General features: G+C 46.3%; 2 protein-coding genes and 1 long non-coding RNA gene across 3 annotated transcripts; all 3 read left to right on the forward strand.

Moving 5' to 3' along the window:
* Positions 1-6,625: 6,625 nt before the first annotated feature.
* Positions 6,626-8,697, forward strand: LOC120681964. The gene is made up of 4 exons (XM_039963666.1): positions 6,626-6,903; positions 6,979-7,047; positions 7,156-8,264; positions 8,345-8,697. The coding sequence occupies exons 1-4, from the start codon at positions 6,777-6,779 to the stop codon at positions 8,558-8,560; spliced, it is 1,521 nt and encodes a 506-aa protein (XP_039819600.1). The 5' UTR covers positions 6,626-6,776; the 3' UTR covers positions 8,561-8,697.
* A 2,382-nt stretch (positions 8,698-11,079) lies between these two features.
* LOC120681965 lies at positions 11,080-12,314 on the forward strand. Its single transcript, XM_039963667.1, has 3 exons — positions 11,080-11,431; positions 11,758-11,944; positions 12,040-12,314. Exons 1-3 carry the CDS (start codon positions 11,148-11,150, stop codon positions 12,073-12,075), a joined length of 507 nt encoding a protein of 168 aa, XP_039819601.1. The 5' UTR covers positions 11,080-11,147; the 3' UTR covers positions 12,076-12,314.
* A 149-nt stretch (positions 12,315-12,463) lies between these two features.
* Positions 12,464-14,242, forward strand: LOC120681967. Its single transcript, XR_005678149.1, has 2 exons — positions 12,464-13,388; positions 13,710-14,242. It is a non-coding gene; the product is annotated as an uncharacterized LOC120681967 (long non-coding RNA).
* Positions 14,243-14,303: the final 61 nt, after the last annotated feature.

Here is a 14,303-nt window from a genome sequence, read left to right on the forward strand (position 1 = left end):
GCATCAGGCGTATTAGCTTAATTAAGTGTAACTTGACAGGCTGTTTCCAACCCACAGGCCGATCGAAACACACTAGAAGTCTCACACGAAGGCGAGTGCAGAAAGTACCAGCATGATAAAATCTTACAAAAATAGTAATTAAAACTAAGACTTTTACAAAACAGCTTTAAATTTAAAATTTACAAAAGAAATGACAGCACGAAAGAGAATCTAACTTACAGAGCATTTTTACTAGAGAATAAATAAAACAAACTAAATAATTCGAGAACTACCGAGACATGAAGATAAGGCGCCACATCGAGCCCACCGATATGACACCTAGTTAGCTCCTAAACCTGAAACAGGGTAAACAACAAACTCTAAGCAACTAATACTAAGCAAGACATACCCGACTATTGGGTATACTTAGCCCACATATCTAGACATGCAAGACATTTGGCTGGTGGTTTATTTTGCAGAAAAAGCATCTAAAAGGTGGATCCTTATTTTCAATATTTTAGCTCCAGGTTCTATATAGATTAACTATAATATAATATTTGCCTAAACCAACTAGATCACACCTGATAGAGCAAATATATTATAATTCAATGTAACCATCATCATAAATGTATAATCCATTGTCGCGGGTTTTTAGGAGTACCCACAGCCGGGTGGCGGAACGCACCCGCCTATTCTCAGAGAGGGAGTACTCGGGGAAGTACTAGGCGATTGGGCTAGTCTAACTCTGAAGGCAAGAACTCAAGAACACAACGATCTAGAGTGGTTCGGGCCGCCGGAGCGTAATACCCTACATTCACTGGGAGTAGTATTGCTCTTGGTAGTATAAGAGTCTATCCTCTGCCTCAACTTGGCCTGAGTTTGCTTCTAGCGGGCGCCCCCCTTTTATAGACAAGGGGAACAGATACATGGACGTTGAGGCCCCAACAGGTGGGCCTAATGTGATTGTGTAGTACACTGCGCAGGGTGCTTCAATGGCTACAGTGGTTAAGAATCTCTTCTTCGATACGCTTCTTTGCCCTGCTGACCCTCTGACCGAGAGGGGTCTTCTCTTGTCCCATCAGCAAGGCGCCCGTTGGGGCAACGTAGCTTGCGGCGTAGCCTGTTGAGGCTATCGTGTAGTCATCATAATGGGCGAAGTCGAGCCGTCGTATCCAATTGGCATAGCAGACTGACGTGCACGGCGTGGGCGGCGCCAGCAGTTCTACTATGCGTCTCGGTAACACGCGATCAATAGTGCATCCTGGTCAAAGAATCGCCTCGGTTCCTGCTATAGCAATGCACACGTCCACCTACCGCAATGAATACAGTAGGCAGGTGAGCCTTATCGTGGAAGCCAAGCGGCCTCGTATACGTGTCTGTGCTTGCAGACACGTGGCGGCTCCGAACCACTCCCAGGCGGGCTGTCGGGATAATATATATGGGGGTCCGGGACCCTGCGAGGGGTCCGGGATCCCGCGGGGGTCCGGATCTCCGTGGGAGGTCCGGAGCCCCCGGTTGTTTTGGCTGAGCGCCTCCTTTTCCGGGACACGTGGCGTCACCGGACCTTTCCCAGGCTGGGACAGGTCCGGTGACGTTGCCAGGTGAGTAGGGCTCCGGACCACAGGGGTCCGGCTACTTGGCTGTCAGAGCGTAGTCAAGGATAACTACGAGGCTCTTGCCTAGACACAGCAAGAAGGAGTACCCCAGCCCTGGGGTACCGACAGTGGCCCCTGGGCCCACCTCGGGAGAGGTACGAACCCGCGGGTGGGGCCACTATCGTGATGTGTTTCCACACTTGTCAGGTCCTGGGACTAGAGTGCTCTCCACAGGGCGACGAAGGTGTAGGCTTAGGGTACGGAACCAAGCTAAGCGGCTACACGGACCTTAGATCGCCCAGGGAGCGAGCACCACCTCCCCGGACCCGGCTCTTGGCGACCGTGGTGAGCGGTCTCCGCCGGAGCGGGCCACCGGAGTGGACTTGAGTCGACCGTGGCGAGCGGTCTCCGCCGGAGCGGGCCACCGGAGTGGACTTGAGTCGACCTTGGCGAGCGGTCTCCGCCGGAGCGGGCCACCAGAGTGGACTTGAGTCGACCGTGGCGAGCGGTCTCCGCCGGAGTGGGCCACCGGAGTGGACTTGAGTCGACCGTGGCGAGCGGTCTCCGCCGGAGCGGGCCACCGGAGTGAACTTGAGTTGTTGCTGACGAACCCATGAAATATGTCACCGGTCCTCGCAGTAAGGTGTAAGAAACCAGGCCATAAACTAGAAAGGAGCCCGGGACCTCTAAGGACAGCAGTCTCGGATACTAGAGTACTTGTAACAGGGCAGTGAAGTACGTAGGCTTAGGGTACATTACCAGGCTAAGCTACGCGGAGCTTCTCTACCCCAGGATATGAGTACCACTTCTCCAGAGTAGGTCCCTAGGGGTCCAGACTGCCTTCTGGCTAGACACAGGATATGAGTAGCGCTCCGGACCACAGGGGTCCGGCTGCTTGGCTGTCAGACCGTAGTCAAGGATAACTACGAGGCTCTTGCCTAGACACAGCAAGAAGGGGTACCCCAGCCCTGGGGTACCGACATCCATACTCCATATTGTATCACTACGATGCGGTGCTGCGATCAAGGTGCTCATATCCGAGAGTGACTGACGGCGAATCAATCCGATTTAACCTTGCAAGGTGGACCTAACCAACACGGCACGTAAAAGCCCCATCGGACCACACGCACCGACCCTTCCCCTCCCCGCCTCGAACTACAGAACCACCCCACCTTCATATAGTCAGCCGAGCTCAATGTGAGACCACCAAAAGTAAACATATGCATCCCGTTTCTCCGCGACTACTCGACTCACCCTACGGAGTGGTGATGCGGTTCTGTACTTTCGAAGCGAGGCAGTACTAGTCTTACCGGTTTCGATTACCTCCTACTCCCGGCATGCGGTTAGTACAATTCAAACTCGATCACAGGGCCAGACAACAAACGGTCCTTAACCGACACAGACGGGGCTAACCATTCCCCGCCCGGTCTCCAATTCCTTTTCTTTCCTGCATCTTTCAATATTCTATATATTCAATTTATAGAGACATCCTATATCTCGCGAGTAACAGAAAATTACTCGACTCTAAAATATCATGTATCTCGCGAGTAACAGGATATCACTCGACTTCTACCGAGACCTATTAAGCATAGCAGTGCTACCGACCTACACATACTAGTATAAGGCCCAGGAAAACTTAGGGATCCTGTAACTAAGGTTTCAAACAACTCCTGAAACGTAGTGCACAAGTAATAAACATACATAGTGATTCATAAATTGAAATAGTAGGACATGCACCGGGGCTTGGCTGAGGGTAACACTAAATTAGTGTAAATTTTAGTAAGGCCTTGGGCCCTTCCGACCATTGGGCCGGGTCTTCACGAATTCCTTCTCAATTCTGCTTCGCCGATCCTGGCTTCACGATCCATCTGTAGTTGATGTTGTCACCACGTGTTCTACATGAATGCATATAAACTGCCAATTAATGCACATAAAATAAGTAATGCAAATAAAATTTTATAACCACAAAGTAACTATTGACCGAGTATAAACACTACGATTTACATACAATTACGTCTTTCAGTCCTAACGCTACCGGTCAGACCGGTATACCAAACCGGTTAGACCGGTCCTTGCACCGGTCAGATTGGCTAACCGAGCAAAATAGCAACGACTCATCTTGTATGTAACATTTTCTCGATTGACTCCATAAAATGGTACAACCCAGCACACTATATGACTTATCATGAACCCTAGCATTATATTTTCACTATAACTAGCTAGCTTCGCCTTGAGCAAAATAATTTCACTAACGTAGATTATGAATACATTCTAGGGATGAGCAAAAATCCGGTATGGTGTAACTACTGATATAGTGTTCTAATTTAATTTACAAGATTCTTCTCCAATATAAACTAACACTTAACTCCTAGATGTACTAACATATAAAGAAATCACTAACATATCAAATTACGTTTTCTGGACATAAAATTCTTACAACGGACTACACATGCCTAAACTAAACTACTGCCTAAATCTCATAATTTTTGGACCAACAAATTTGCCTAAACAAATTAAATGAGTCTAAACATAACTTAAATTTTTGACGGGGAAAAAGGTCATCTCACAAGAATTAATATTTTCCCCTGGAGATTTAGATCTAAGCATTCAAACAAAACAAATTTTGTATTTTTAGGATTTTTTTTCTTGAATTGTTATGCAACCTACAAGTTTTCGTCAAATGAATAAATGGGTCCCCACCGGTTAGACCGGTTGTTATAACCGGTTAGACCAGCCCCTGATCGAGCCATGGCACCGAGCCACAGCCGACAACGCGGCGAGCGGCGGCGCTCCGCTGGCGGCAAGGCCGACCAGCAGCGGGGCTCGGCGGCGTGGCACCCAGCAGACCCAGGCGATGCTTGTGCGCGCGGCGGCACGGCCCAAGGCAGCACAGGCATGGCCCGTGGCGTGCAGCACAGGCACGGCCCGTGGCGTGCAGCAACCCGGCAGTGGCGGCAACGCCGTGATCGAGCGCGGAAACTTGCGGAACACGCGAGAACGAGGCTCGCCTAGGTTCGATTTGAGCTGCTGGATGAAGAAAACGGTGGCCGGAGCTAGGAGTTCGTCGTCGAGGTGGAGCTCAATGGCCATGGATGGCCGGCGGCCGGAGAATACTCGTTTCCCGGCCGTGCGGCGGTCGGGGCTCGTGTCGGAGGGGCTGAGGAGGAAGCTAGGGAGATGAGGGAGCTTCGGTTGGCGGCGATTTGAAGATGGTGGGGCGGAGGTCGGGGATTTGGCCGGCGGGAGCGAGCTGCTCGAGCTCGTTCGAGCTCTGCTCGAGGAAGAAGAAGGAGGGCGGGGAGCCGAGCGTGAGAGAGGGGGGGATATCAGGCGGCCGACTCGGAATAGGGACGAGGACGTTCGACGCCGGGATGGCCGACGCGTGGCGTCGCACGCCGGCGACGATGCTCGACACGCGGCCACCGGCGCAACCGGTCTGACCGGCCGGCGACCGGTCCGGTAGGACATGGGGTGTTACACCCAAAGTTTTTAAACTTTCTTGTGTGGCATTGTTCGTTGATTCTCTTTAGAAATCATTAATGTGTATGGATCGACACTTTGCTAGCTTGTGCTAATTTTTCCGTGGTCGGGAGCGCAGTTGTAGTTGGAGCTCTTATAGCTGCAACAACTTTACAGGTATGTATATTCAATTGTTTAGACTTTTGAGTTAGGCATTTCTTAGTGACCAAGAGTTTCATAGTGTTGTTTTGAAGGACATGGAAAGTAATGAAACATGGATGAAACAATCACTCTTATGCAAAGTTTAACTGTTTTGATTCATAGACAATAATTTCTATAACTCATCTTGAGTTGGTAACCGAGCTAAGAGAGTTTCATTCCTCTCACTCTTTTTAAAAAAACTTGTCACGTCATCAAAAAGGTTTATATGGCAGCTTACTAATTGCAAATAAAATTCTGATGAAACTCCTACTCAGAATGACCTTATTCAATAGTACCTTGATGCATAAACCAATGGAAATTATTGGAAACTTTTTTCTGCATTACCACTTAACGTTTTCTTCTTATTGTCAAAATCCTTACCTGGATCATGGTAAAATACCATCTTCTTGTAGTCATTAATATTCATAAATAAATGTTTCTGAATATGTAACGGAGAGTAGGGACAGAGCAGCAGTGGATTGGTACACTACACTCCGGTACCGGCATTTTTAGGCTGAAATTTTTGGGTTATGTTTAGACACATGCATGAAGTATCAAATATAGACAAAAAAATAATTAATTGCACAGATTGAGAGGATTTTATGAGACGAATCTAATGAGGCTAACTAGTCCAAAATTTTACGATGTTGTGCTACAGTAAAAAGTTGCTAATGATGGATTAATTGGTATCACTGGATTCGTTTCGCAGTTTCCTCACGGGATTTGTAATTTTTTTATTAGACAAAAAAAAAACCCATATGACATTCCACGAAATATCCGATGTGACATCCAAAAACTTTTATTTTCAGACTCCAACTGTAACAGGGCCTTAAAGAGACAGAGCCGCAGCTAGCACGTGGAGGGTGGAGCCTTCAGTTGTTTGCACTATCCCTGGGCTAGCACGTGGAGGGTGGAGCCCAAAGAGACAGAGCAGCAGCAGCTAGCACGTGGACCACTGAGAATAGTTTGGTACTCCCTTCGTCCCAAAATATTTATATTTTTACATACAAATCAAAATACTCCCTCCGCCTTAAGTTTATTTGTACTCCCTCCATACTGGTATTAGAAGTCGTTTAGGACAACATTTAGCATACCAAGGAGTCATTAATTAGGGAGAAGTTTTCCCTATTTGCCCTTATTAAATACGATTGCGGATGTTCCCGGCAGAACTGTCTCTCCCACTTAAGTTGGCTAGCGCAGCGGGTTAGCAAACCAAACGGGCGCCGGTTCGACTCCTTGCTGGTCCAACATTTTTTGGTTTTAGCTGATTTTGCATGGTACTGTGTGTCTGGTGCACTGCATGGCGCGCTGGTTGGTTTCGACGGTGGGCGCGCTTGGTGGCCGGCGTCCGCGCGCTTTTTTTCGCGTTTCCGTTTCATGGTGCGGAGGATGGCCGCAAAATTTTTTCTAAAATCCGCTGGTGCGCGCTCGCAACATTCCGCTAGCGCTTTTTTTTCCGTTCTTATTTAAAGGCCCGGCCGCTAGGACTCTTCGTTCAGTCGCTTGAGCTTCCTTCTCCAATTCAAGCCGTGTATCGCACACATGGACGGCGACCTGAACGAGCCTGCAGTGGAGGAAGCCGAGGGGCTCGACCTCAACGCTGTTGTACTGGAGGAAGCACATGGGCTCGACCTCAACCAGCCTATTATGGTGGATGACAACGACAATGGTGAGTTTATTTCCATATCAACAGCATATTATTTCGTTAGTTTCCTTTCCCATATGGACCTTGCTTTTTTTATAGGCTTTGATTTGAACCTTCCATTGGATGAATATGGTGCGGTTGATTTCAGTTTTCTACAGAATCTCGCTGGTAAGATTGAGTGCTTCTTTGACAGTAAGATAAACCTTGCTGGTTGCTTTCCTCTTTTTTTTACAGTAGCATCCGGTTCACACATTCCTTTCTTCTATGTTTTTTTAGAATCTGCTGTTGAGGCTCCCATTCAAGCAAACCACCGAAGGAAAGAGATGACAGAGGAACTCAGGAAACAAGTTTATCAAGCTTTGTTGGCTAGAAGCAAGAATGGAAAACTAGGCAAGCAAGATACTGCAAGTGTTGCCGATCAGTTTGGCCTCCACATCCGAACAGTTCAACGTTTATGGAAGCGAGGTAAAATTCAACTTGCAAACTCTGTCCCAGTTGTGGTTTCTAGTCTAAAGAAGGGTAGAGTTGGCCGTAAGGCAATCCCTGTTGATTTAGAACCATTGCGCAACATTCCTCTAAAGGAAAGAATGACCATAGAGGATGTGTGCAACCAATTACACTTGAGCAAATGGAGGATTCAAAGGTATTTGAAAAAAGGTTTTCTTAGGCACCACTCTAGTAGCATCAAACCATATCTCACTCAAGCTAACAAAAAGTCTAGGTTAAAGTGGTGTGTTGATATGATAGAGAGAGAATTGCTTGCTGATCCAAGGTTTAAGGATTTTTATGACTTTGTGATCATTGATGAAAAATGGTTCTACCTCCATCAAAAATCAGAAAAATATTATTTGCTACCTGAAGAAGATGATCCCAATCGGACTTGTAAGAACAAGAATTACATCCCTAGGCTCATGTTCTTGTGTGTTTGTGCTCGGCCAAGGTTTAGGGATGGGGAGTGCATTTTTAATGGTAAGCTTGGTTGTTTTCCTCTTGTCACTTATGAGCCGGCTGTAAGGGGGAATCAAAGAACCGGCCGTGTCTGTGGAGAATTGGTTATGAAGCCCATTACATCGATCACAAGAGATGTCATTAGGGACTTCATGATCAATAAGGTGTTGCCGGCTATTAGAGCCAAATGGCCAAGGGAAGATGTGGGCAAATCGATATTCATTCAACAGGATAATGCGCCTTCTCATCTAAAGCTGGATGATCCGGTGTTTTGTGAGGCTGCTAAGCAAGATGGCTTCGATATTCGACTAATCTGTCAACCACCTAATTCTCCGGATTTCAACATTCTAGACTTGGGTTTTTTCCGAGCAATTCAAGCTATTCAATACAAGAAAAATGCTAAAACATTAGAAGCCCTAGTTCCAACAGTGCAAGAGGTAAAATGCTCAATTGTTCGCTTGTTTCAACTACTAGTTTACCCCTACTTGTTGACTGATTTCTAACACACATTTTGTAGGCATTCATGGAGTATTGTCCGTACAAAGCAAATAGAATTTTTGTAACTCTTCAGACTGTTTTGAAGGAATCCATCAAGGTTAAAGGAAACAACAATTACAAAATTCCTCACATGCAAAAACAAAGACTTGAGAGAGAAGAACGGCTGCCATTGCAAATCAATTGCGAAGCATCCTTGCTAGATGAAGCTCTCGCTAGTCTTGCTGCATCAAACTAGACAAAATACTTTAGTAGGAGCAATTGCAAACTAGAAGGTGCATCTTTGTTTGAATGAATGGGACATGTAATCTTACTGTTTGTTCTTTGCATCTTCCATTTGCTTGTCCAACTTAATCAAAACATGGTCAGGCACAAGTATAGTGTCACCATCCATTTGCAGCTCGTTGACATCAGGAATAAAAACCTCACAATCGAACTTTTCCATGTCACCCATAATCTTTGCTGCTAGATCGTAGTCTCTGTGAACTAAACCGCAACGGGCGCACCTGCTGGCGAGGCAACGAGCTAGGTGGCATCCTTCTTCGTCACTGTCGCCGTGTGTCGTGTTGCAGCGAACGCAAAGGGAAGGCTGGTCCTCCGGCAGCACCGAGTCCGGAACGATGGTGGAGTCCGGCAGCACCGAGTCCGGCAAGACCTCCACCAGCGACTCCATGGAGTCCGGCGCGGCCGAGTCCGGCGCCTCCATGGAGACCGGCAGCACCGAGCCCAGCGTCTCCATGGAGTCCGGCAGCACCCATTCCAGCGCCTCCATGGAGTCCGGCGCGACCTCCGCCGGCGCTTCCATGGAGTCCTCCACCAAATCCTCTGATGCATCCCTGCTAGAGTACGGCACCGACTCCTCCACCGTATCCATGGAAGCGGACTGCAAGAAGTTGGAGGAGGCAGCGGTGTGGCGGATGGCGACGGCGAGCGGGACGAGAAGAAGCCGAGGGGCGTGGCGGCGAATAAGAATGGGTCGCGACGGATGGAAATCGAGGAATGGGCGCCGCGTTTATGGCTGGAACGGCGCGTGCGCGCGGCGAACGAAGAGGCACGCGAGGGCAAAGACGTCAGTTCGGGCTACCGCAGGGAGGAACGACATCTATTGTGCGACTTCGCGTTTTGCCCAGGACGACTTCTAAAACCGATACGGAGGGAGTACGTTTAGTGTTCAAATTTTTTTCCACATTTAATCGATCACTTTGGCCTGCACCTGACGCATGCAGCAATTTCATGAACCATCAGAGCAGTGCAGCGCTTGGCAGTGCCAACGTGTCCGTCCAAAAAATACAAAAGAAAATGAACACAGGCTCACTCGGCCCATCTAGAAGTTGCCTATGGCCACGTGATCCATCATCTGCCGTAATAAAATAACAAGGGAAAATTCGATTCATGCCACCACAACTCCGTGAAATTGGGTTTCATGTTCAAAATCATGCCACTCAATGGCATGGATTTCAACATGAAATCCAATTTCAAGAAATTGGAGTGGCATGGATCCAACTGACCCAAAATAACAAAAGGTAGTCGTCGTCCGTACTCATTCAGCCTCAGTCCAGCACTGTAAGCTGACATCCATGAGGGTATTATGGTAATTTTCCACGCATCTTGGGCCTTGTTTGATTATGCTACAATTGTAGTGCGTTAGAAATAGTAACAACTTTGACCACTAATTACGATGTCAAACAAAGTCAGTTTACAAAACCAAGTTCAGAACCCCCGAACTAGTGACTTTGAAGAATCTAATAAGACGTATTTGATCGCGCGATTAGAGTAGCATCTCTGTAGCTAATTATCGATTAATTACCGTTATTAGATTCGTTGCGAAAAGTTACACTCATCTCTAAAAAGTTTTATAAATTGACCTTATTTAGTACACCATGCATGCGAGATTTTTTCCTCCAAAAATGTACGCACTAGGATTCTTGCAAAACCAAGCAAGCCCTTGGTTGCCGTGCCCAATCTTAGAAGTTTAATTATTTGTGGGACGGAGGGACTTCAAACCAAAATAGGAGTATGTGTAAAATGACGTTTCTATCCCTATAAAGAAAGAGGCTGACATCATCTGCCACAATTTCAGAGGAGGAAAAAACAAACACAATTTTACAGCAAGAAAAAAACAAAGATCGATCTTGGGGGGGGGGGGGGTGCGAAGGAGAGCCTCGGTGGGGAATGGATAAACGAGTGGACAAGAACAATCGAGAGCCCTGTCGGGTTTTCTTTCTTTTTAAATATATACCATTGTTGGACTCATTCATGAAAGATGAAATAAAATAATAAAAATCTCTGCACTGCTCTGTTGGTTCCGGCTACTGCTGTACGTACGCCTCTGCCACGTTCAGGCCTATATGATCGATTAAGGCATGTTTAGTTGCCAAAATTTGGCATTTTGGATTTTTTCAAACCTATATTTAAAGTATTAAACATAGAGTAATAAGAAAACAAATTACAGATTTCGTCTGAAAATTGCGAGACAAATCTAATAATAGTAACTAATTTATCATTAGCACATATACACTGTAGCAATTTTTTTTTGTCTAATCACAGCCTAATTAGGCTCAAAACATTCTAATGCGTTATTTAGTTAGTCTACATTTATTACTCCATACAGTAAAGATTCTTTTTGATGTGATGGATTTTGGGTTGGTGAATTTTGGACAAATTAAACTGGGACGGAGTGAGTAGATACGCACGGGACTATGATTTTTTTTTGACTACTCTGGCCTATAAATACACGACAGCACCTGGTCTCTCCTCCGCACACACACCAAGTCTCTCACGGGGAAGAGATCCAGCTAGTAAACCACTCCCAGTAGGCAGTAGCCATGCCGCCATACGATTCTGAGCCCCTTGATCATTCCCTGGAGTTCCATGAGCTTCACTACCAGCTGAACTTGGTCCAGCGCTGGGGTGTAAACCAGGTACCAGTCGCAGCTCCCGGAGGTAATGGTAACTTTGGAGAAACGATGGCTAACGATTGGGATCTAGAAGATCCCTGTAAAAACGGGAAAATAGTGGGTCATGCCAAGGGTCTGCATATCCGATCTAGTAGAGGCGCCGGAGGACACCACCACGCTTCATTTGACATTATCTTCGAGCAAGGTAGCGGGTACGTACGTACGTGAATGCCGCCAATGCTTTGTCGTGCATACTCTCCTTCCATTCTAAAGTATTTGACGTTTTCTATCTAAATGTAACACCATATCAGGCTTAAAGAAAGTTATGTGTCTAGATTATTTGTATTGCAAATTAAAAATATTTTTGTTGTATGTTACATTCATCTACTAACAGATTGTCATACTATATCTTAATAGAAAATATTATATTGGGTCATAGTTAAACATATAATATAGTAGTCCGCAAAATAATAAACAATGTCAAGTATTTCGAGACTACATATATGGTGTACTAATACGTTTTGTCCGGCTGATACAGCTTGGAAGGGTCCACACTTCAGGTAATGGGACCTAATGGGGCAGAGTGGTCTATCGTTGGGGGTACTGGGAAACTTACCATGGCACGAGGCGTCATATACAGAAAATACGGTGTGGTCGATGGCGGTGCCAAAGTAAAGCTTCAGATTCATGCGTTCTATATCCCCATGAAACGTCCTAATAATCATGTGAGGCTACCTATTTCTTTATTGTTTTCCTTAACATAACAACCTGCTTCCATATAGAATCTCATTAATAATTTATATTTCTTGTTATATGACAGGGCCCAAGTTCTGGAAATAATGTTTGGCGCTGGTAAATGGCCGGCTAGTGTTGTTGCAGACGGCATATGGATCTATCAACTCTCAACTGCTGAGGATTAATACACGTGCTTTTTTAATATATTTCCATGTCCATTTCCAGTAAAATTAAATAAGGGATTCTACACAAGAATCCATGTTGTTGTTGGCCATTATTGCTGCTACTTGTGCATGTTTGATAATGTGTGTGGTCGTCATCAATAAATAATGTGTTACATGGACACAATTGTCGTTGTTAGCTCATATGAGATTAATTGGTGATGTCTCCGTGCTCTGCTTATAAGTTTCGTCCTGTCTCATTATCGCGTTCTCTGCTGTATATGCTACTGGTACTACGTTCTTTTAACAAAAAAAAAAATGAACTCAACCGTTTAATTAAGAAGAATACAAGTTCATACAAAGCCATGACACACCCGCATAACAATTGAGCCGCTAGCACTTAGCGACAAACACACACAAAGCCTATCATGCTTCATCACTTGGGGGCAAAAGCGACAAAGCAGCTTCAACTTTCCATGACGGACCATTACTCAAAGCCACCAAAGAAAACGCCACCTACGCATAACTGTCTCCAACAGACGGAAGGCAAACACGAGAGCCATTCCAGGCTTTGGGTGGCGCACAGTGAAATGGATAACACCCCAAATCTCTCCTTCTCCAACAGCTACCGCAAGCAGAACACCCAAACCCGCGCGCCGTACCAGCCGCTCGCAGCGGGCACGCCGCGCGCTACCTGCTCCGCCGCTCCCGCCGCCGCCGCGCCGGCTCCAGTGACCATCATCAGGGCAACAGCAGCGGCAGCAGCGTACGCGTGTCGGTGGAGGACCCGGAGAAGCCGCCCGTGGAGCTGGAAGCGCCCCCGCCACCGCCGTCCGCGTCATGCCGGTCATGGAGGAGCGGATCCTGCCGGAGCAGGGGCCCGCGCCACGCGTCGGTGGTGGCCAGGGCGCCGCCTCGCGCCGTTGGTGGATGGAGCTCGGAGCCGGGGCCGCCTGGAGCGCCGCTCGCCGTCCCGCCTGGAGCACCGCCCGGCTGGATCTCGCCGTCCACTGAAAATTGTAGTGAAGGTGGACTATTCTTTTTTGGCGAATAATGCTGGGCTAGTTTTCTACTACTAGTAAATATCAACCGGGGAAATATACCGGCTGTATAATTGCTGGAATCCTTTTTTGTACCAACGAAAAGGATTCCACCAATTATACCAGCCCACCTTGGAGAACATCCTGAACATCGAAAAGATCAAAAGCACTACAAAGACACCCAGCAAGGTTCAGCTCTCTTCCAGGAAAAAATTCCCATCATTGTCACGAAGGTAAGTAATGATTCCTACTATCGGTGCATCTTATCATTTCCGCATCTCTGCAATGCTTTGTATCGACGCTAAAAAAGGACAAGGAAACTCATATTGACTTTTAAATGTTTTCATTTCCGTAAATGCTAACTTTAGATTGAATTCATATACTACAACCTGTTGGAAATAGTAGTAGACTCCAAAGATACTGGGGTTGTAAACAACCATCCATTAGAAATTGCCTGATTTTTTTGTTTAATTACCCTGCCTGAACCTATAATTTTTGTTTGAAAGAATAACACTTGACAACATCTACAACTTAGTTTTTCTTTTATTTTGTAGCCTTCAAGTGAAGTACTCACACTGCTAGAAAAAGCCACATTCGTCCGCGGCCCACTAATATAAGGCAGCCAGACTTTACCAAAGAATATGAGAAGCAGAAGGCCTTCTGGGACGAGTTCAAGGCATACAAGCTATCAGAGGAGGCTAAGGCATTGAGCGCTAAGAATAAAGGGAACTCGGACAAGAACAGAAATCCACATCGTCTAGGCTCACGTGGCTACATTCACCAGTTGCCTAAATGGGACGCGCGACTTGCAGAATTGGCAAAGGACGGTGTGACTCCCGTTACCAGCGATTGGCAGCTCAGAGCGGTACAATTCCTGCTGGCTAGAGGGGCAAAGTTCCAAGATGATGGTACACTTTCTGTACCAAATACGGACGTGGGCCAAGGGGTGGGAACTAAACATCCGAATTTTCGAACAAATTTGATATTTTAAAATAGATATGCTTGAAATTTTATGCTAATTTTTTTTTATATTATCAAACATATTATTACACATAAGAATAAAATTTTGTATAGATTTTTTTATGCATTATTTGCTCCATACAATTAAAAAGGTGAAAAAACATCCGTATCCGTTTCTGATCCGTATC

The sequence above is a fragment of the Panicum virgatum genome, chromosome 7N (genome assembly GCF_016808335.1).
Source record: "Panicum virgatum strain AP13 chromosome 7N, P.virgatum_v5, whole genome shotgun sequence".
In the NCBI taxonomy this organism is placed as follows: domain Eukaryota; kingdom Viridiplantae; phylum Streptophyta; class Magnoliopsida; order Poales; family Poaceae; genus Panicum; species Panicum virgatum.